A 23,137-nucleotide genomic window follows, 5' to 3' on the forward strand; every position below is an offset into this window, starting at 1 on the left:
GATGCAGTGACAGTGGATTTGGTGTCGGTTGTCGTCCAAGGACAATACCTAAAAATTTGCTGACACCAATTGTCTGTGTCCACTCCACGAAGCACACAATTTCCAACTTTGAGGGAGAATGCCCCTGAGTGACTTGAAGGAATAGAATGGTTGGTTGCTTTTAAAAGTGAACTGCAAGCATCACCAGACTTGGATAGCAAACAAAAATTGTTGCCAGCTTTCAAGTCAACGGTGCAGCAAAAGGCACAGTCACGTAAGCAATACATGCCCGAGCTTGCGACATTGATGCCGAAAACTACCAGGAAAGTTTTCGGATTAGAAGCAAGCCCTGCAGCTTCAGTGCACATGAATGTATGATTACAAGACAGCATCAGTCGGTCAAAGTTGCCACTCGACCAAACTGAACACCGACGTGCCAGGAGCGTCATCCGACAACAAGGTCCACAGGTACTACGACTGAACGCCTGACACGAGACTGTCGCAGAAAGAACTTGTTATGGAACTATTTACTAAGAATCAATAATTATGTAATCAAGTGGAAATAAACATATTTGATACACTAACCAGATAAACATATTTCCGCTTGCCTTCATGCCTTGAGAGTCTACACACCGAGAATTGTGTCCATTGCACGCTCTGGACCTTACGAGGACGCTCTCTTCTCTGACCCTTCAATATTAATTAAGGGGTCATACCAGACTGGCAGACTTCTTGCAAGGGGCTCCACTTGTTCAACCTTTCCTGAACATATGGTGCATCCGAAAACCAACTCTAGTGATGTGAAAATGTTATTTATTAATTTATTCCTTCCAGGGGCCTTCGTAGGCATTGCAGAGAGGATACTTAAAGCTACACACATGATAATAGCATTAAAGCACACTGCTGTAACTTGTTAATTGGAAAAACAAACACACCTCTGAGCATATAGTTTAATAGTATGTGTTGATGCATTTTTATATAGCATGACACTTCCTATATGTATGACACAATAGACCCTTTGCAGAACCTTATCAAGCAACACAACCGTCACCATTTTTTTCGGCGCTAAGCACACGAATGGGCCCCAGTTCACGTCGAACGCCAATGCAGCATTCGAGTCCAATAGGTGCTGAGCCGAATTCACAGGGATGGCGGACATAACATTTTTGTCGAACAAATACCCAAAGTATGAAAGCCTGGGGTAATTACAGTAGTAGCTACTGTAATTTGTTTCATCAGAATTTGGCAGACGGCAAAGGCTACGGTCTCGGTGAGTCAATACACACATTGGAGAGAGGCACATGACAGCATATCACCAGAGTGCTCGTCTGCACAGATTTGTCACACGCCTTCGCTCCGTCTCTCTGATTGGCTCGAGGGGGCTGTGGCGGTTGGCCTTTTCCAAGTTACGGTGATGGGAAGTATAGACAGCCCACACTTTTAAAAAGAGTCTATTGAAGAGACCGAAAGGAATGGTAGTCAACATTTTTCAACAAGACTGCTGTCCAGGCAAGGGATGAACACAAATATGAATCATCTTATCCAGGTAATTAGAACAATTAAATAATTGACCGACTAATACAACGCACTCTTGATGGAAAAGAGTATAGCTGCAATAAATCCTACAAAACAGAAAAAATGCGCAGTTAACCTATGCATGCACCAAGACAGTTGTTCTTATAGCAAGTCGAATAGCTTTGAAGTAGGTGCCTGCAACGATTTATTCTTCCCCATACTCAAGAAAACGCCAACCACGTAGCTAAAAATAAGGGTGCACTTCACACTCACACACACAAAAAAGGAAGAAAAGCGATCGAATGTAGAATCGTGGATTAGCACAAAAGGTTAAAATCGCAGGAGCTTCCTCGCTAAAAGTTGCTATGGTTGTTAGGTGACGGAGGGCTGAAACAACTTCCCTTAGGCCCTAACGCGACGTATACATTTCGCGTAGATTCTCAGATATTTCAACGTTCAAACAAAGCTAAGAGAATGCGAAAATTTTATGTTAAAAGCACTCAAAGTTCTATCGATCCTCGTTCACATCCCGGAATCCAAGCACCGGTACGGCGATGCAGAGCTGATGCTGTCTCACAGGCGTTAATATCCAGATGATCCAGAGCGATCTTGCGCAAAAACGGTATAAAGTCTCATTCCTTCATATTTTCACATTATACCTGCGTCAGCGAGCACGAAGAAGCCCGAAGTCGTCGGAAAGCAGCTGCACATCACGGCGACCGCGCACCGAACAAACTCGCATCCGCCAGCTCTGGGCGCTGCCATCTTACCTGTGACGTCACGGCTCTTGGGAGGTCACGTGACGAGTGGTCACATTTGCGTAAAATATGGCGGCAACCGGGGGGGTGCCACTTCCGAACTTCCGGTTTATCACTCTAAGCCCCTCTACCTCGTTGCGTTTTAGCTTCAACTGGGTTCTAGAGAGCCGTGTAGCACCATCTCAGTTCAGTTCAGTTCAATCACAGTTGGGGCCGGTAACTGTGATTGAACTCAACGACAGTTCAAAGCGCCCGTGTAACTAGGGTATAACACAACTACATTACCGGTTACTGTTTTGAAAATACAACGAATACATTACGCTCTACCGCAGTTATTGTAACGCGCTACCACCAAAACTAGTTCTGTGTAGATCTTTCCGAATCGCATACTATTTGGGCGACGGGGTGTGCAGTCTTCAAATAGAAAACAAATACTATATGTCCACGGGACAAACCCGGGGAGACAAACTAGAGAAGGTAAAGGGATTTCAATGTGGTTATAAACTGAGGCATGTTGCGCGTATTCTTTCTCTTCGGATTGAAAGAATGATGAAATTTATTTTGATTAGTTCAATTTCAGGCCCGTAATTTTTTTTCATAACAAACTCAAATTTAAAAGAAAAGATGGGTTAAAAAACCACCGAAAAGAAAACATTTTTTTAGGTCTGGTTGAGACACCCGTGTCAAAAAATAAGTTTTACGCGAAAAAAAGTTGGAGTAAGATTGACAGTGCGATATTTATTTCAAATTTTGTGCGGAAAGTCCATGGCGTTGTGGAATGGTCATACACTCTTTCCACCTCAACGAAATGGTCATACACTCTCTCCACATCAACGTGATGGCCAAGCCAATCCACCTTTGCTCCACGCACCCGAAATGCCGAGAGAAAACAAACTCTAAACTTTTTTTTTTTTTTTTTTTTTTTTTGACGCAAATTTTTTATTTTTTTTTACACGCGTGTTCTTAATAAATTGTTAAAAAATATTTTTTTTTCTTTTCAGTGACCTTTAATGCGAGCTGGCGTCATTGTTTGCGATCTGAGTGACCACCTCCCAATATTCATTTCTCTCAAAAGTTTCCCGAAAAAAAATTGTAGGACAGAGCGGACATTAGTACAAAAAATAACTTTAGATCGACTCAACGCTTTTCAGACCGCTGTTTCAAATACAAATTGGAGCCGGGTACTGTGTGAGGATAGTGCTGACGGGGCTTATAACACTTTTATAGAGTTATTTCTTGGACTGTATAAGACATATTTTCCTTTCACTTCTACTAAAACAAACAAGCGCATAAAGAAGCCTTGGATAACGAGAGATTTACTCTGTAAAATTAAGATAAAAAACTCTTTATATGGTAAATTCATAAAATCCAAGGACCAGAAGGACCTTAAAGTATTTAAAAACTATCGCAACAACCTGACAAAAGAACTAAAGCGCGCCAGAACGCGTTATCATTTTGATTTGTTCAAGGCCACACAAGGACGCACTGACATGATGTGGAAGCAACTAAATTATCTTCTTTATCGTAATCGCCCCTTCAGTTCAATTGAAAAAATTCTGTGCAATGGTACTGAACTTACTGGATGTTCACTGGCAAATGCTTTTAACGAACATTTCGTAAATATTCAGAGTACTACTGAAACCGAAACTCCTTTGGTTTTAAATGATAAACGAAACAGTGATTCGATATTTTTAGATCCCGTCGTCGAACCAGAAATTATAAGCGTGTTTCTTCAGCTTAAAAATAGTTCTAGTTGTGACGTCGATGGTATCCAGATAAGACCGGTAAAACATGTTATTCATCTGTTAGCACCTGTAATAACTCATATATTTAATATCTCTTTATCTACTGGAATTTTTCCTAAGCGAATGCAGATTGCCAAAGTTTCAGTATTGCATAAAAAAGGAAATGTAAATGAAATGGGAAACTACAGGCCAATTTCAATATTACCAGTGTTTTCCAAGGCGCTCGAAAAGGTTATTCATACACGTTTGACTAAATTTTCAAATAAGTATAACTTGATAACTCCATCGCAGTATGGATTTATAAAACACAAGTCGACAGAATCCGCCTTACTTGTTTTAAAAGAATTTATTTTACAAAGCTTTGAAAACAAAAATATGGTTCTTGGAGTCTTTATAGATTTCACCAAGGCGTTTGACTGCCTCAATCATAAAATGTTACTATCTAAATTAGATAATTATGGCATTCGAGGGCACGCTTTACAGCTGATAAGATCTTATCTGAAGCATCGAGCACAATATGTTTATATCAATGGGAATTCTTCTACTATAAAACCTATTCCTTCTGGTGTACCACAGGGTAGTATATTGGGCCCCTTCCTCTTTAACATGTACGTGAATGATATAGTCAATATTAATGTAAGCGCAAAATTTGTAAACTATGCTGATGACACGAGCATACTGTTTTCTGCAGATGATCCTGACCTATTATTCGATATGGCGAATCTGGCCCTGTCTAGGTTACAAACGTGGAGTCATAACAACGCATTACAAATAAATGTAAATAAAACCAAAGCCGTGCTTTTTCGTCCTAAAAGTAAACTCGTTACCATTACCAAGGAGATAGTTTTGAATTCAACCAAAATCGAGATTGTGAATTGTTTTAAACTCTTAGGTGTCATGTTTTCTGAAAATATGTCGTGGGAAAGTCATATAAACTCTCTTATTGCAAAGCTATCCCAAACTGTGGGCATGTTAAATCGACATCGTTACATTTTACCAACAAGCGTTAAATTATTAATATATAATTCTCTATTTTATTCTCACTTAATTTATTGCCATTTAGTTTGGGGAACAACAACTTTAACAAACCTAGAAAAGTTACATGTATTGCAAAAAAAAGCACTGAGGGCTATAGCTGCCGTCTCGTATGATTTTCACACAACTGGCTTATTTCAAAAATTTCGCGTATTAAAAGCGCATGCATTATATGATTACAGGCTTAGCACTAGCCTTAAAGTAGAGCAACTTAAAGACTCAACTTTTTTAACAGATCTTGGAAATTTATCAAAAAATGTTCATAATTACCCTACCCGAGGTGCTGAATGTTGGGAGGTGGCTACACCAAGAACAAACTATGGCAAACAAATGCTTAAATACACTCTCCCCAATTTACTCAATTCGTATAAGACTAAAAGTATAGATTGGAATAAGTTATCCCTAAGAGAAGTAAAATCATCTTTTTTCTCTAGCAGCTGAAGGTAGTTGCCTTTCTTTCTTTGTGATCTTTGTAACTAGTTTTGCATAATTTTATCTCTGCTGTCTGTCCTGCCTCAATGTAAAAAAAGGGAAAAGAAATCTAAAATTTGTTTTAAAATGTTTTTAAAATGTGTGATAGCGACAATCATTGTACAATTTTTTTTCTTTTCTCCTCTTGAATATCGTTTTTTCCGGCTCTGTTGCTGCTTTCTGTAGGCGGTCAGGGACCCGTCAAGCTGTACCTGACAGCTTTTTTCCCTGATCGCCACCATCTTATGGTGGAAAATAAACATTATTATAAAGAAGTTGAATTTTTGTTTCACTACACCAGTTTTTGGGTATACGCTCGCAGCCATGCCCAGCTTACTTTTTGCGGTCCGTATAAGCTTGGCGTGGTTTGTATATTGTATTTATTTCATTGAAATATGAAGCATTCAGTTTATTTCCTGTCGTGAATCCGCGGGACGTCTTACAAATTCAATACTAGGATCGACGATGTATAATTTTCAGTTTCAATAGCGTTCCCAGTTATACTACCTGATAATTAATGTTTCTGAGCTTCAGTCATTGTATCGGGAAGCCTATCAATACTTTATATGTCAATAAGACGCAAATGTATTTATTAATGCCAAATTGCGTTCTTACGGAAACTAACTGGGAATTCCCACCAGCGTTCATTGCGCGTTGGCACTATAGAGCTGGCCAAAACTTTAAAACATGAACAGAAAAAAACAAAGAAAAGCACAAGACAGACCAGCTGACGGCACGGCGACACGACGCTTCGAAAATACTTCGACAGCTGCCAAAAGTTTTCAGAAAGCAAGAAAAAAAAAAAAAAAGGTAGGAAAGAGGCAAGGGGCAAAGGTTTGCAGAAACGGCGGTTCGTGCTAAGAAGGCCCAAACTGGACTTTTGCGTGCACTACGGAATAGATCTAAATGCGGCTTCAATTTTTTAATAGAAAGGGAAACGAGTCAGAACTTTTTATTTCTATAGTGTTCCCCGACAAGTGCATAATCGAATGGGACCTGGGTCGCTGACCTGTTTGAGATCGAGCGTGATGGTGACCCACTGGTACTTGCGCCCGTTCTGAAGCGTCGGGCTCTGCCACCAACGGTTGCTGCCGTCGATGGCGTACTCGATCGGATGCCTTTTGTCGGCGTGCCGGCTTGAAGCATCGCACTCTCCGCACTGCGGCTCCCTGGAAGAAAAGAAACTCGTTGACGTTCAAGTCGACTCAAACACGTTCTCGGTAGTGCTGCGGGCTGTTTTCTGTCATCCATGAAAGTTTACAACTCCCCATTCATCAGCAGAGTTTCCCAGTAGACCGCAGAAAGCGTAACGGGTGCGAAGTCAGACTTCATAGATGCCAGTCTTTCGCGCCAACTCTTGAAGCGGAAAGAGCTTCCAACACGCAAAATTTTTTTTATACTTTTTTTTTTTTGGGGGGGGGGGGGGGTGGTAAAACAATGCAAACAGAGACAAACACATTGAAGAGAATTCACAATAAAGGACTAGTTGTGCGTCCTTTCAAACCCATTCAAAAATTAAGTCAGAACTCGAAGCATGCTCCAGTGAGCACATAAACGGAACATGAACTATATATATATATATATATATATATATATATATATATCATTAGAGCGCATGATTTATAAAAACAAATATGCAGGCTGCATCCACGGTGAATGGACTTACTATATAATATAACATAAAGAATACCTTTAATCAAAGAGGATTGTTTATTTGCTAGCCGATTGCACATCGCCCTACTCTTCGACATGCTATGTTTCAGTACTGCTTCGTCCCGTTGACTGACAGCTAGATATTTGCCACATGGCTTATACGGCCCCTTGGATAAGCCCAAAACACGTGTTTAACGAAACATCGTTTATTTCCATCATGAGCGACGGGGGATACCGAAGACAAAAGTCGCATTTTATGCAGCTCGACGAGCCCTGGTACAAGTGCACTTGACTGGGACACTCGAGGACGATAGTCGTTAACAGCTTTCCTCAAAGGGTTTATCCTGGAAGCCTCGTATTCGCAGAAAATATTTCGCCAATATTTAGCTTTTTTAGCTTCATCCTGAACAGTACACAAACATTTAAAAAAAACAAAAAACAAAAAACTTACTTATTAGTCCAAACATATCCCATGCATACTTTGTTAGAAATAACCTCTTTAGAACGGTAGGTGCTAAACTATTAAGGTTGTCTAGTTGGTTCAACATACAGAACACATGAAGCGCAAAGAAGGATACAAAGACGTGTAGTAAAATAAAGAATGTAGCCCTCCCTTGTCTACTTCATGTACTTGTCTGTCCCTTTTTGCTTTATATTTCCAGTCTGTAGAACGGTAGGGATGTGTCCTAGCCGTGCCTCGGGTCTGTGGCCGAACGTCGTACATGTTCTGTGCAAACAAAAAAAAAAAACACGGCTCTTCTGAGTCCTGCGCGAGCTTTCTGCTCTCGATATTGCTCTGCCGGCGCGCAATCAGGGCAGTGCAAAAGTCAGCCGATTCATAATAGAGGCAGGTCAACCAGAAACATCTCTTTAAGCTTCTGATCCTGTTCGCGACTATAGCAAAAAAGGTCCCAAAATGAAATTGTACATAAGTACAATAATACAGGTGCAGCAAATAAAAACATTTTTTTTCGTAACAAAAATAGAGCCGCGAGTTCCAGCAGTATTAAATGAAAGATTAAAACGTTATGATTGCGTACATTACGTAAATTATTTAAACGTAAGAAAATGTTTTCAGCGTTATTTGTGCTGCGGACGCCAGGCAATGTCAGAGCACAAGTTCGTCTGCTTCTTGCGCAAGGGTAGCGGTGACGTCGAAACGCCGAGTTCTGATTGGTTCTGGTTGGAAGGATAGTGGGTAGACCTCGCTGCTAGCAACCTTTATTTCTATCCATTATCCTTCCAATCGAACCAATCAGAGCTCGGCGTCATTCTGACGTCAGCACAACCCCCCAAGAGAAGCAGACAAACTTCCGCTCCGCATATCCTAAAGGTAGCTTGACTTGGTATGTTACCTTTGTATTTACAAGTCACGGTTAAAGAAGCCTTTTCTAACTATAACATTATGACGTATAGCTCCTCGCTGACATCTTTTAGACCTCCTTTTTAAATTAAATATGAAGGAGATGTAAAAGAACGGTGAAAGACAAACGAAACTTGTCATTTGCGATTTTTTATTTGGCCTTCGTCGATGTTTGAAGATTTGTAGATTTATGACCACAGGTAGCTAAGTACAATTTTTTTTATTTGTATGGATCTTAAAGCATCTACAAAAAATGACAACCATAGAAAGATAATAAAAAACATATATGCTACCCATAAAGCGGACAAAATCTCTAAAGAGTTGAGCTGCTCCAACTTTGTAGCTATCTAATAAAAATGAAGGGATCGGTAAAGTCATAATACGTATATCGCGATCTCGCGCTGTAAACTTCTGGGTTCTGGGCTCAAATATTACCCCGTAATAAAACACTGACTAGGTCATCGTTGACCAGGTCATCCTTAATTGATCTCTGACCCGCCCCAAGTGGCACACACGCTGAACCGCAATGTAAGTGCTTAGCAAAGCGGCAGATTTATGTGCCGTTCCAGACGCCCTCGTAGCGACGCGAAAGCAAGCTAGCATGGATTGCGCGGATCCACTAATAGTTAAGAACAGAGGCAAGGTGTGAGCATAGTCTTCTAGACAGGGCTTACACCTTGCCTCTAGACAAGGCCAAGATTGAAAGAGCTGGAGTGCAGTGATAATGGAGGCAAATAAAAATGATAGGAATGCAGCAAAGAGGTTCTGGGGGAACATCTTCGATGGAAATAAAGGCAATTATTATGATTTTATATGATTATTACATTAATGCACAGGGGAGGGACACAGAAGAATTTCACTGTTCCTTCACGACACACAAGAGGATAGGTGTAAAGGGCGAGGAGGCAAGGAAATTGACTAGATGAAGAGCCGAAGCAACATTCGCAGAACTTTAACCAAAGGAGATTAGACAGAACACAGACAGCAAGACGGCACAAGACGGGAACACTAACGACACAACTGAGGCAACCATGGGGGAATGGAACAAAGCAGAAAGTAAAGAACCAGTCAGTGGACACGGCAACCACGCCGTGGCTATGCCTAACCTACTTCCTACAATCACGCAGGTACTCGGTTGCCTCTGCATCATATCGGACGTACGGACGACATCAGTGACCGGCCGATTATGGAAGATTGGCGATCACTCGCCGGTCGATCAAGGCGAGTCATCACAACCGCTACACGTGGACAAGATCTACTACGCATATGCTGGGAGCACGGTGACGTCACACAACCATCAAGATTCCAGCCAGCTGCTGCATATAAAAGCAACGCCCGTGCCTGCAGACTTCAGTGGACACGGCAACCACGCCGTGGCTATGCCTAACCTACTTCCTACAATCACGCAGGTTGGTGATCGTAAATATGGTTTTCGTAGTGACCATCTATGTTTTTTAGTGTTGCCGTGTCCACAAACACTCCTACAATGTGCAAGTGATTGTCTGTCAATGGCAAGTCTGTTGCTGAAGCTATCCGGAGATGTCGAGGAAAACCCCGGTCCAGTCACAGATGAGATACTGGCGCCAATACTTCAGACTCAAAATGACATCCTAAAAAGAATTACCGAAATCCAAGGAAAACAAAATTCCTCAGAAGCCAACTGCTTAATTGTGCAGAACAGGCTGTCGGAGATTGAGAAAAAACTGGAGTGCGTGGACGAATCCAGTAACAGACTTGCCAGGTTGGAAAGTGCTTTCACCGGTCGGGATGATGAAATGTATAATCTCTCTAGACAAGTCGACGACCTAGAAACTCGGGGGCGGAAAAATAACCTTATCATCAGAGGAATCGAGGAAGAACCACTGGAGAGCGAGGATACGTGAGCGAAAATTGTGGTTGATCATGTGTTCGGTGCTAAACTAAACGTAAAAAATGACTCCATTGAAAGAATACACAGAATAGGCAGAAAGTTTCCGCGCGGAAATCGACCGGTTATTGTTAAGCTTGCGGATTTTCGGGACAAAGTCACAATTCTGAAAAACCGTGTCAAACTAAAAGGTACCGCATACAGCATTAATGAAGATTTCTCCAAACGGATTAATGAAATTAGGAAAAATTTATGGAGTTCCGCTATCGAGGAAAAAAGACAAGGGTCAAAGGTAAAATTGATCTATGACAAATTAAAAGTAAACGATACAATGTATGCGTGGGACGAAAATAGGAAGGCAAGGTACCCTGTGTCGCCGGGAGCATCCAGTCTCGGTGAGGCTAATAGTAACTGACTGCACCAGAGTGCACGGATGGACTTCAAGATAATAAACGTTAACGCTAGGAGTATTCTGAATAAAGCTACTATGGTTGAATGTGTTGTGCTAGAACACGAGCCTGACGTTATCGTGATTACCGAGACATAGCTGCACAAAGATATTTTGGACTCTGAAGTTACGCCTCCAAATTACACTATAGTGCGGAAAAATAGAGCTGGGCGTGGAGGGAGAGTAGCACTGCTCATTAAAAATGATATAGTATTCACGGTACTAGAAGTTGTTGCTGAACTCGAAATGATATAGTTGAAGACTAAGCTGAATGGTCGTCCGGTAGTTATCGGAGCCTTTTACAGACCTCCTAATTCATCTATAGACTCTAGGGACTTGTAGTAGATCGTTTTTCTCCTCCGCTACGTTATCCCCGAAGAAAACGCCGCAGCTGCGCAGGCGCGCCCCCAGCCTTGTCTGCATAGTTCAAGGTCTTGTGGCGGATTACGGAGCGTTATCCGGGTGCTTAGCGGGCTGCGGAAACGCTCTACTACAATTCCCTACTATCTTGGAGTTGCGCAACTACGTGGACTTAAAACTGCATCGGGAAAAGAATGTCATATTCTTGGGAGACTTTAACTTACCCGGTATTGATTGGCAGACACTTACTCCTGGACAGGTTGACATTTCGATTTGTGACCAATTGCTGGAACTTGCATTTTGCTATGGTCTGACGCAGGCTGTAACGGACTATACAAGAGTAACCTTAACGACGTCGACGGTACTGGATCTAATCTTTATTTCTACCAACATGATTTCAAACATGTCTAACTGTGAAACATTCGAAGGTTTATCTGACCACAAGATGGTAATGCTGACTTTGAACATGAGAGCCGACGTTGATACTAATCAGTCACGAAAAATGTTTCTCAATTTTAAAGCCGCGGATGACGTGGGCATTTCGGATTGTTTGGAAGGTTCGTTTGATGATTTTCAAATGCTTTATCGGTCACGTGCTGGCACTCAGGCGCTGTGGAATTACTTCTCGGATGTGACTGCACTTTGTATTCGGCAGTTTATTCCCAAGTATGCCAAAAATACTAAAAAAAAAAACAACAACCTTGGATTACAAGGGAGGTCGTGCATGCCGAGAGAAGACTAGGCCGTGCCAGAAAGGCATATTCGCGGAACGTGGATGCTAGTAAAAAGATAAATATCCAGAACATGAGCAGGAACTTAAAACAGCTTATAAGGTCTTTAAAGGCGAAGTTTCATAACGTCACGTTGAAAAACTTCCTTAGGGAGGCACCGGGTAAATTCTGGCGCTATGTAAATCCTCTGGTAAACGCCAAAAAAGATTGCAGGTGTGAAAATGATCTCAGGCAAGCTGATGACTTCAACTCATTTTTTTCATCGGTGTTCACTCTGGATAACGGAGTTGTGCCGAGGAATGATGGCATAACTAATTACCCCCCGATGAACAATATTGAAGTAAATGAACAAGGAGTCCTAAACCTACTACTTAATATAGACATAAAGAAGAGTCCCGGGCCTGACGGAATCCCCAATGCATTTTTAAGAAAGTACTGTAAATGGCTTGCCAGATATTTAACCATTATTTTCCAATCATCACTCTCGGAGGGTTTGTTACCAACTGCATGGAAATGTGCTAAAATTATTCCTATACGCAAAAGTGGTACTACTTCTGATGTAAGAAATTATCGCCCCATATCTCTTACCAGCACATGCTCCAAACTGCTCGAACATATCGTATCAAAACATCTTCTCAGTTATCTAGATAGCAATGATTTCTTTTATCATTCTCAGCACGGGTTCAGAAAGGGCCTTTCTACTACGACCCAGCTGATCGAAACCGTTCACGAGCTAGCCCAAACAATTAATCATCGCGGTCAGACTGATATAGTATTCTTGGACTTCGCTAAGGCTTTTGATAAAGTGTCTCATCAGAAGTTATTACTAAAACTGAACAATTTGTTTAGAAACACAAGCATAACACAATGGTTTCATTCTTATCTATCTTCTCGAGTGCAGTTTGTTGAAACCGGTGGTCGTACATCAGGTTTTGCTCCAGTGCTTTCTGGGGTGCCTCAGGGAAGTGTTTTGGGTCCGCTGTTATTTCTAATCTTTATAAATGACCTCCACAATGTAATTAACCTGCCAATACGATTGTTCGCACATGACTGCGTGATACATAATGAAATAAGAACACCCGATGATCAGGCCGAATTAAATAGAAATCTACAAAATATTAACAAATGGTGTCAAGATTGGCAAATGGTTTTAAATCCAGGAAAATCAGTCTTCATGACCGTTACGAGGAAAAAACAATTTCTGAGGTACGACTACTGTATCAACGAGCATGAACTCGCAAGGGTAACTGAGCACAAGTACTTAGGCTTAACATTCACTTCAGATTTACGTTGGAATGCTCATATAGACATAGTGTCTGCAAAAGCCAATAGATCGCTATGGTACCTAAGAAGAAACTTGTCGTATGCCTCACCGGAAGTAAAAATCCTCGCCTATAAGACCCTTGTCAGGCCAGTCATAGAGTACTCCAAAATAGCATGGGACCCACTTACTGTCACTAATGCATACAAATTAGAAAAAGTTCAGCGCTTAGCTGCTAGGGTCATTTATAACAAATATCGGCGCGATCATTCTCCTACTGAGCTCTGTCAAATGGCTAATATTCCAACCCTCGAGTCTAGGACGCATTTTGAGAGATTAAAATTTATTTTTTTAATTATTAATGAATATGTAAAGATAAACAAAGATAATTATTTCCAAGTTCTTAGAGACGAAAAATCAAGGCACCGGCATAGTCTATACATAAGAGAATATACTGTGAAAAACGATTGCTTTAAATTTAGTTTTTTCCCAAGAGCCGTCAGGGAATGGAATAAACTGTCGAATGAAATGGTGACATCATCATCCATTACGACCTTCCTTCACTGCATTGAAAACGTTTTGATATGTGCGAGTGACTGAATGAGTATCGTGTGTATCGTCTTGATTACGTGCCAGCACGGGAAGTTATCTATGAAGTGTCAGCATTTTTTATGAAACCAAGCGAAATGCGAGAATTGTGTGTATTTACATCTTGTATCTTTTTGATTTTTATCGTTTGTACCTTCCACTTCTGTAATGGCACTGTGATAGGGCTAACAGTATCAATAAATAAATAAATAAATAAAACCGGCTTGAATAGCGACAGGCCCAGATGGCATAGGAATGAGACTACTCAATACACTAGGAACAAAAAGAAAATTCAAGTTAAGACAGGCAACTCATCAAATAATAATGGGGGAAGAGGTACTCAATGATTGGAACTTAAACACAATGAGATTACTATACAAAGGAAAGGGAAATAAGGACCTCACAACATCATACCGACCAATAACAGTAACTTCGATCCTTTACAGACTAGCGACGCAGGTAGTGGAACGAATGAAAGGATGGACAGAAAACATTTTAGGTGAGCTGCAGAACGGGGTACGAAGAAGTAGAATATTAGATTATCACTTATTCTTACTCAATGTAAGAATACTTATTACTCAATGTAAAAAGCGAAGAAAAAAACGCTATGAATATCATTTCTAGGGCGTGCGATAATGTGATTTAGGAAAAACTCGGAACAGCTGACAAAATATGATTTAGATGCCCATTTTATTAGGCTTTTACAACAGGTACACACAAATAAAAAGGTTGTTATAATATGTGAAGCAGAGATAAAACAACCGGCAGTAATAAAAAAAATACTCAGGCATGATTGCCCCCTATCGCTTCTGCTTTTTTTATGATATGCCTGAGTAGAACAGAAAATAAATTAAAGGAGTGTATTTTAGGCATTGATACTTCATTGATGGAGAGAAAAAAAATGTAAATAAATTTATACCAGGAACGTTTTACGCAGATGACATTGTACTGTTAGGAGATAGCCAGGATAGGTTACAGGAGCTAATTAATACCCGTGCCACACGGGCAACTCAAATATCATTTACAACGAATGACATTTGAACGATCGGCCGAACAGCGCGCGACACTCCGAGCGTGGGGCGTTCCACGCGCGACAGATCGCGAGCCGATTCGTTGATCACACGAATGTCATTCGTTGTAAATGGCATTCGAGTAAATGGCATTCGAGTTGCCCGTGTGGCGCGGGCATGAGATAGGTGGAGAGGACGGAGACTCTCTGGGCGTGCAATTCAGCAGCGACAAGTTGGGAATAGTGGTTAATAACGATGAAAAGGGGGCCCACTGAAAATTCAAGATATTTTAATAGCACGCGTAGAGAAATATTAATATCTCGGAGTTGGATGAATGAGGGAAAACAATATTTGAAAGAACAGGAAGAAAGTATGCTGAAGAAAGGAAAAAGGACTGCAGTAATTATGAAGCTTAGGGCTCTCTGGAATTAAAATAGATATGAAGTTGTTAGCGGATTATAAAAAAAAAAGTCATGATGCCGATATTGTATTTTGGCAATGTTGTATTATGCATGATATCTGAGGTCCAGTCGAGTTTAGAGATCCGGCAGACTGACACTGGGGGCACATGGGAATACACCAACTGATGGAGTGCAGGCAGACATGGGCTGGGCATCTTTCGAGGCTAGAGAGGCGATCAGTAAGTTGAAATTAGAACAAACGTTGGACACAATGGAGGATACACGATGGGCGAGAGAGGTATATTTACAATTCTTAACACTAAATGGACAATCAGCCCGAAATCTAAAATTTAAATACCAACAGTCAAGCGCTGGGGCAGAACAGAGCAAACTACCTCTGTTAGAAAGGAGGTAAAAGAAGCCCTGAGAAAAATGTGGGAAAAAATAATGCAGGAAAAATCAGCCTTTAATATGTATAGGGAACGGAAACAGGAAATAAAAAAAGGAACATTGGTATGATAATTCACGGGGGGGGGGGGGGGGGGGGCTGGTTTTTATTTGAGGATAGAACAGGAGTGTTGACGACTAGGGCATATAGGACAAAGTATGAGGAAATTAATGCGCGGTGTGCCGTATGATAAGAGGAATACAAGACAATAGAACATGTGGTCTTTAGGGGCGCAGGACTTGCTCCCGCTTTCTCGAATGGTGCGACTGATTTAGCCGGGACGTTGGGGTTTGCATATGAGAACGGAAGAATGGATTAGTGCATTTTAATAACGAAGATGATATTAGAATACTGTTGGAAATCATCTAGGAAAAATTGAATGATGTACAACTTGCTAACACAGTGGGGGACAGTTGGGACAGAGAAAAATTAGGACTTCCGCCCGCGAGTCTCCGACCAAAGCCTTAACCCTGTCTCCCAGTGGGCACGGTGCTGGGGCAACGCCGACTAGGTTTGACCAGAGGAAAATTGGCAACTCCGCTGGGGGAACAAGGAGGGGGTGCTGTTTTTGTTATTATTTTTGCCCGATCTTGGAAAGGTTATCCTGGTGATACCCCACAGCGCCTGGTGACAGTTACAAAATTGCCGAGGGGAAGCAAGTTGTCTTAGAAGGGCGAAGTGAAGATTCATACTTTCGGTTTTTACTTTCTAGGTTAGGTGGCGCAAGCTACCGCGTGATATAAAGGGTAGCTCCGTTAGTATCCATCCATCCATGCATCCGTTAATTCATCAGGGTATTGACACAATCTTCACACCTGCAGGTCCCTAAATGAGCAAGCAAAGATCAGAGCGCAGTGGTGTAATTAGTGATGCGGGATTTGTATGAACCACCCCAACTTAGCAGTCAAACTACAGGGGCCAAATAATCGCAGTTACCCCTTACAACGGGGACAACAGCTGTCTAAACTTACACCCAAAAAATTTATCGCTACAAATAAATGACTGAATTATATTGTCCTTTCAGTAGGTTTTGATGCAAAATTAAAGATAAAAGAAGATTTAGTCTACAAATAGCGAGGCCTAACAAAGGATAAAATAACTTTTTAGACAATAGATAGACACGTATTTTTGGACTTGCAATTAACGCATATCTACCGCGATGAATAAAACATACAGTTTGAAGGACGTTAGTGTTAACGCCGTGTCACCTATACACAAGAGATGTTTCATAGCTATGCTGTCTTGTTGTGTGCCTTTAGCGCCGAGATGTTTCGGTGGCACCCTCTTATGACTTCCGTTCGTGACGTCACGATCAGATTTGTCTCGCCGTGACGTCCCGAGCTGTAATCTTGACTGCTGATCATCAGTTGCGAGCTACGAATTGAAACTATGACATAGCGCTGATTTCTGTCCATGATAGAAACATTAATCCAAACAAAGACGTCATAGCGAGCCTTTGGCCAGATAGCGAATTGCAACCACGGCGTAACGTGGATCATTATCTTTTCGCTTCGATGTTTGTTTCTTCGGCGTTTTTATCCGTTAATGTATCATAGGCTGTGGAACAATAATATGAAGATTGGCCCCAACCTGTGTCCCTGTCGGGGACTACAGGGTGCGCGTCACTCTGTGGCATGCCGATCTCACCTTAAATTATTTTCACGCAATCCTAGTGAACGTGCACCAATCAGACACAAGCAATCCCACTGCACGTACACAGACCGAACGCCCCTTAAGTTTGTGTGTCCTTCATTTGAGCTACTAGCAAATTAAAGCCAAACTTGAAAAAAAAAGATACTTTAACGTTTAACTGGTTTGTTGGCAAGTTTCGTGTTTTTTTTCCAATAAAGAAAACGAACAATTGATATTGGATGCGGTCCACACGAAGGAGCTGAAATGTTGCTCATGTCCATTCGGTCTGACCCTCCGCCTAAAAGCGGTGTCTGAACGTGGATACCTGTTGTAGATGTGTTCGACGAGTTTGCAGTACGTCTCGGGTCCAGTCTCGCCGCAGGTGGCGTTCACGGTGATGCCCGCGTTGCTCGCCAAGTTGAAGACGGACGGGAACAGGCCCCGCGTCAAATCTGCAGCATACACGCAGAAAATAGATTGCATCAGTACGTACGGAAGCTACTAAAGAAATCCTTTCTAATGGCGTTTCTAAGCGCACAACCAATAAACAAACACAAGTTTTTACTATGTCAAATCTATAGGGTAGAACCGATCCTGAGGTTGACTGTAAAGTGGGTCGGAAAAAAAATTGCGTTTCAGCTTGGCGTGTTGAAAGTTTTATTAATGGTCTATTTTAGCGTGGGTTTTAGCTTATGACAGTTCAACGGGTAGCGACTTTTTCGTAATAGAAGCGAACGATATCTTCGAAAGTCAAAGCGAAGGACGCCGATGCAGACGACTTAACCGAACCAGCAGGAAGATTATTGGCTCGTCTAGAAGTCAACAGGTCACTGCTAGCAGATAGAGATCCTAGATATGCAGAGTTGTACAATACTTATCACAAGCAATCAAATTACTTGTAATCGAGTAGTTTTTGGAGTAATTTTACATAATTTGATTACTTCTATTAAAAAGAGATCACAAAAGTCATCTGATATTTTTGGAAGTACTAAAATTATTCGTAACAGTTAATATATTTCCCTCCTCTTCCTGACGGCGCCCTTTGTTCCTACAAGTTTCCTGCCGAGGAATTCTCGAATCAAATCTCCAAAGGGAAAATGGCCATCAAAATCAGTGCATTGAGAAGATAAGAAGTTCTGTGATTTTGTGATTTTAATGCAATAATAGACAGTACGAAAAGACCCGTGTTCAAACCGGCCAAGAAAAGTGTTGAAAATCTGAAGTAATCTGAAAAGTAAAGGTTTCCTTTTCAAGTAACGATCAGTTCTTTTCGCTGTCAAGTAATCAAATAATCTAATTATATAGTTTATTAAACGAGAGTAATTGTAATTGTAATCGATTACTTCTTTGAAGTGATGGTACGGGACTGTATATAAGAGAGGGAGCAAAATAAAAAAATGGCGAGCGTTTTGCAATTGTAGAATCAACGCTTTCTCCCGCTTCTAAAGGTTGCAGCTGAACGTAGAAGGAAAAACGAAGGATGGGATGAAAAAGAGACACACACAGCTGGACGCAGCTTTCAAAAAACAAATATGTAGACTCCAGGACTCTGAATATACAAGCACACACCTAATACCAATATGCAAAAACCTCTGCAAGAAAGTTTAGCAAAAAAACCCGAGGAAAATGAACAACAAACGAAAAAGAAGCCCCTCAAACCTCTCGTGGTGATGCCACACATCCACAGGATAACGCATCGCCTGGAAAAGATAGCTGGCCGACAAGGTGTACAAGTCGTCTGCTGAGCCCCCAACAAGGCATATGCCATGTGCCGTAAGATGAATCGTGGCTACATAAGGCTACATTCTACATAGCTACATTCATGCTAGATGCATGCACGCATGCTACATGTGCTACACAGGGCAAACTGGAAGCTGTATTAATGACCGCACCTTGGAGCATGCAGCTTCCGTGGGCGCACTAACGTCAGCTGGCCACCCTCAGCGCAATGTCGACTATGCCAATGTGCTCCCTGCTTGCAGGGGAAATACTGGAGTCATTGGCGATTGAGGTAAACGGGGAAGACTGTGTAAGCTCCGCCTCCATTATGCTATTTCCCAAAGAAAAGCTGTTTCTGCAAAGAGCGCCCCATGTGGGAAGCAAAGTCGGGAGCATTTGAAAGCTATCCATCAGGGATCACACCGAAGAAAAAGTTACCCCTGGGAACTCAACGTTTTAATTCGTGCGTGCCGATGAAAAAGATTTTCAATAAATGATTGATAGTCCAGCAGTGTGTGTCTCTTTTTTCTCTCTCCCCCCCTTTCGTTTTCCCCTCTAAGTTCAGCTGAAACATTCAGAAGCACGTTAAACCAACCAGCTAAGCTCCAGGCAACCACAGCTTCCTCCCGCGCAGATTGGTCGCACCTGCGCATGCGCGCGCTCTCTCGTGACGAAGAGTATAGCGGGCGGTGTGAGGAGTCCCTCGCAGACGATTGACGCTTTGTTTAGCGTATTTGCAAGTGCTTTACGAGGCTTCTTATTCCGCGAAAATTCAACAACCTTGGTGCCGTCAGCTCCTGCCCTAATTGGAAGGGCAGAACGCGCCCTGCTCCAGGTTTCCCTTTTTGAATTTGGGAGCTGCCTGCCGCTATCTATCATCGGGGAAAGGCAGCGGATACGGTCGTCTCCGCTGTCTTGGCGCGGCTTTGTCTCTGTCTAATGCAAATGAGGGGGTCAAAGCATACTCCTGGTAACGTAGTACTTGGTATTTCTTTTCATCACTTCCTCGCGTCTGGCATTGCAAACGCGGTCCACAAACCACGTGACCCCGATTGAACAGTTGTAAACACTCTCAAAATCTAGAATCAAAATACGCGTAACAAGCGTCATAGGCAAGGGATGCGGCTAATGAAAGTTTCCAAAAGCGCGTTGCAGTTTCGTTCTTTTATTGTTCTTTAGCGTCACCGGGCGTGAATAATGTTAAGGGAAATTAGAGTACAATCGTTAGTTTTAATTTAGTCGTCCGCAATCGCCTTTATTCATCGACAGCGCGTCAGCCCTGACTGTCGGCTCCACTCGCTCATCTGCACCCATGTTTGTAAGTAGAAAGTTTAAGAATTTCCGATTTTTTTGAAGAAGGTTGTAACGCCTAAAAATTTCGGCGTGAAATCAAATATTAAAATACATATTTCACAGTGAAAAAAGGCACCGCCATGTAATGACTACATTATTCACAAAGGCACATAAATATCAGACCTCGCATGCTTGCAAGTAAGAAAAATAAGTGCCACGCAGGGGAGCATGACATGCGCAAATGTCAAATTCTCAAATAAAAAAAAAAAAAAAAACTGAGCCTGTATATCTAAATTTACTTCACGTTGTGACGTTTTTCCAATAAAAAATAAAATAATTGTGTGCATTGCATTACACTTGCAAGCGTGGCCATGGTCGATTTCATGGCTTCCATTGCCGTTTATACTTTCCACCTCAATTAAAGGCGCGATGTCATAAATGTCAAACGTGAGACGGCTAATTTAATTAGTCTTGCGTGCATGTTTGTACAGCGTAAAATTAGTCAACCTCAGTGGGCGTCTGGTGTCTCACTTGTAGATGAGATATTTAGCCAGTGAAGTACAACCGCTACACTGGGGCCTTTAACGTGCACCACGCAGCAGTGATACACGACCGCACGACGGTGCGGTGCTCATCCAGATCGAAAGGGAAGGGGTGGGGATTGAGCCCAGGGCCCCTGGGGTTCTGCAGGGCGGGCTTTTGCTCCACGTGCCCCGAGCTGGTGCGCGCAAGCCCACCCGGCCACCGATCCCCCCCCCCCCCCCCCCCCCCCCCCCCCATTTTAGGTAGATCTGTACCAAAATTGGTCCCGCGGCGAATCGATAAGACACGACGTCAATGTCAATAATTTCATTGCTATCTTAGCATGAAAGGATAGAGCCTACACCGATTTCAGGATGTAGCTGTATAAGACAAAACGATAATTATAATCTAATAAGGATGTGTCACGTCCTCGTCGTAGGCCTCCACGGGACAAAGAGGAACGCCAAGGTTGGATCTGCTTCTTCTTTACCTCGGCTTGTAATGATCGATCAGAATCATCGAATTGACGTAAATAGCGTCAATTAATGTAACATTGTCATTATTTAAAGAACTAGACACTGCTGAGACATTTTATTTATTTATTTCAACTGACCTTCAAGACCCCTCAGGGAGGGTATTACAGAGGGTTTCAACACTCGTGTTTTTACAATTAGTAAAGAAAACAAGAACAATAGGAATAAGATGACACGAGAAAGTATACATGGTAAAGCTGAAATCAATCAAGAACAAAACATAGTGAAGACACTTTTTTTTTCTTCCCTTCTTTCAACTACGAGCCAGCGGTGAACATGGCTTCGCTCAATTTCCTTTGAAGTAAAGAAAATTAGATATGGAACAGATGCTGTAGGGAAGGTTATTTAATTATTTTGCTCCTAGTGGGAAAAATGGAGCAGGTGAAGTCACTGTTTTAGTTTTGGTGCGCATCACGTTAAGTGGATGACCGGTACAATAAAGAGTTTGAGCAGATGGCATGATGTACGGTGAATTTGGCTGGAAACTGTATTACAATTTGTGAAATAGTGTTAATGTAAAATATTTTCGCCGAAGTCATAGGTTATCTAGTTGAACACATTCCTTTAGGCCGGTGACACTTATTTCATATGAATAACTAGAAAAAATGAACCTTACTGCACAATTTTGAATTGCTTCTAATTTAGGACTGAGGTAATTTTGGGATGGGTCCCTTATATATGTATATGTTAACCATGTCTCGTAAGAGACTCGGTTAACATGTAGTGCCCAAGATAGGTTGCTAGAGAAGTGCACACCTAGGTAGTTGTAACTTAGTGCTGATGAAATTATGGTCTCATTGATAGGGTAGTTGTTGGCTAGTGGGTTAGAGCGCACATGAAAGGAAACCAATATACACTTACTAATGTTTAATGACATTTGCCGCAAATCGCACCACATTTGAACATTATTTAGATATTTTTTAAGTGACACCTGGTCACTTTGGTTAGTAATATTGCGATACACAGCACAATCGTAGGCAAAGAGGCAGATGTTGAAGGAAACAGAAGGGAAAGGTCATTAATGTAAATCAGGAAAAGGAGGGGACTCCAAATGGTGCCCTGGGGGACGCTGGAGGTTACGGATGCGTAGTTAGATAAATGGTTATTGGTGTTTACGTTTTCTTTTTGCGATCCTGCAGGAAATTACCAACCTATATTAGTATCTGCGGGTCTAAGTTAAGTTGAAAACGTCTGAGTATCACTCGTTGATGGGGAACCTTGTCAAATGCTTTAGCAAAACCTAAGAAAATAACGTCGAGTTGGATGTTGCTATCGAGGTTCATATGCAAATCATGGGCAAGTGTGGCAAGTTGAGTTTCGCATCAGAATCCTTTTCTGGATCCATTTTACGATGAACGAATAAAATCATTAGTTTCAAGGAAACGCGGAACATCCATAATTATGGACGATACGCAATTTAGTGAAACGTGACGATAGTTAGGTGGTGAGCACCGGTCCCCTTTCTTAAGAGGGCGCGGTACCTCTATTTATTCGTCCGTTTCAGCCACCAGATGGCGCGCGGCTCGAAACGTGGTTGAACGCGCAACTTCTAGATGGCGCCAGTATCGAGGTGTGAAAAGGCCCGCGTTATGCGCTGCGTGAAATAGATCCCGAAATCTGCCGTGTTCTCCCGGCGGAGGAAGTTTCTGCATCCCTCGCGCGCGCTTGGTATGTACGCGCGGTGACCGAGTCCGGCCTCTGCGCTGTGTGATGCAGTGGGTGGCGCTCGTTTCTGTTCGGAGGTAGGAATAAAAATGCCGGTCCCCTTTTTTACGACGCTCGTTTCTATAGCTTGTTTTTCTTTT

General features: G+C 42.0%; 1 protein-coding gene across 1 annotated transcript in view; it reads right to left on the minus strand.

Moving 5' to 3' along the window:
- The window catches only part of LOC121833524 (laminin subunit alpha-1-like), a 163,711-nt gene that overhangs the window by 108,224 nt on the left and 32,350 nt on the right, over positions 1–23,137 (minus strand). Inside the window, exons 2-3 of the mRNA XM_042286910.1 lie at positions 17,591–17,717; positions 6,513–6,672 (exon numbers count right to left, since the gene is read on the minus strand). Of these exons, the coding sequence (XP_042142844.1) occupies positions 6,513–6,672; positions 17,591–17,717 (287 nt within the window). The remainder of the gene's footprint in view (positions 1–6,512; positions 6,673–17,590; positions 17,718–23,137) is intronic.

This window comes from Ixodes scapularis, unplaced genomic scaffold (assembly GCF_016920785.2).
Source record: "Ixodes scapularis isolate PalLabHiFi unplaced genomic scaffold, ASM1692078v2 PGA_scaffold8__174_contigs__length_109621045, whole genome shotgun sequence".
NCBI classification, from domain to species: domain Eukaryota; kingdom Metazoa; phylum Arthropoda; class Arachnida; order Ixodida; family Ixodidae; genus Ixodes; species Ixodes scapularis.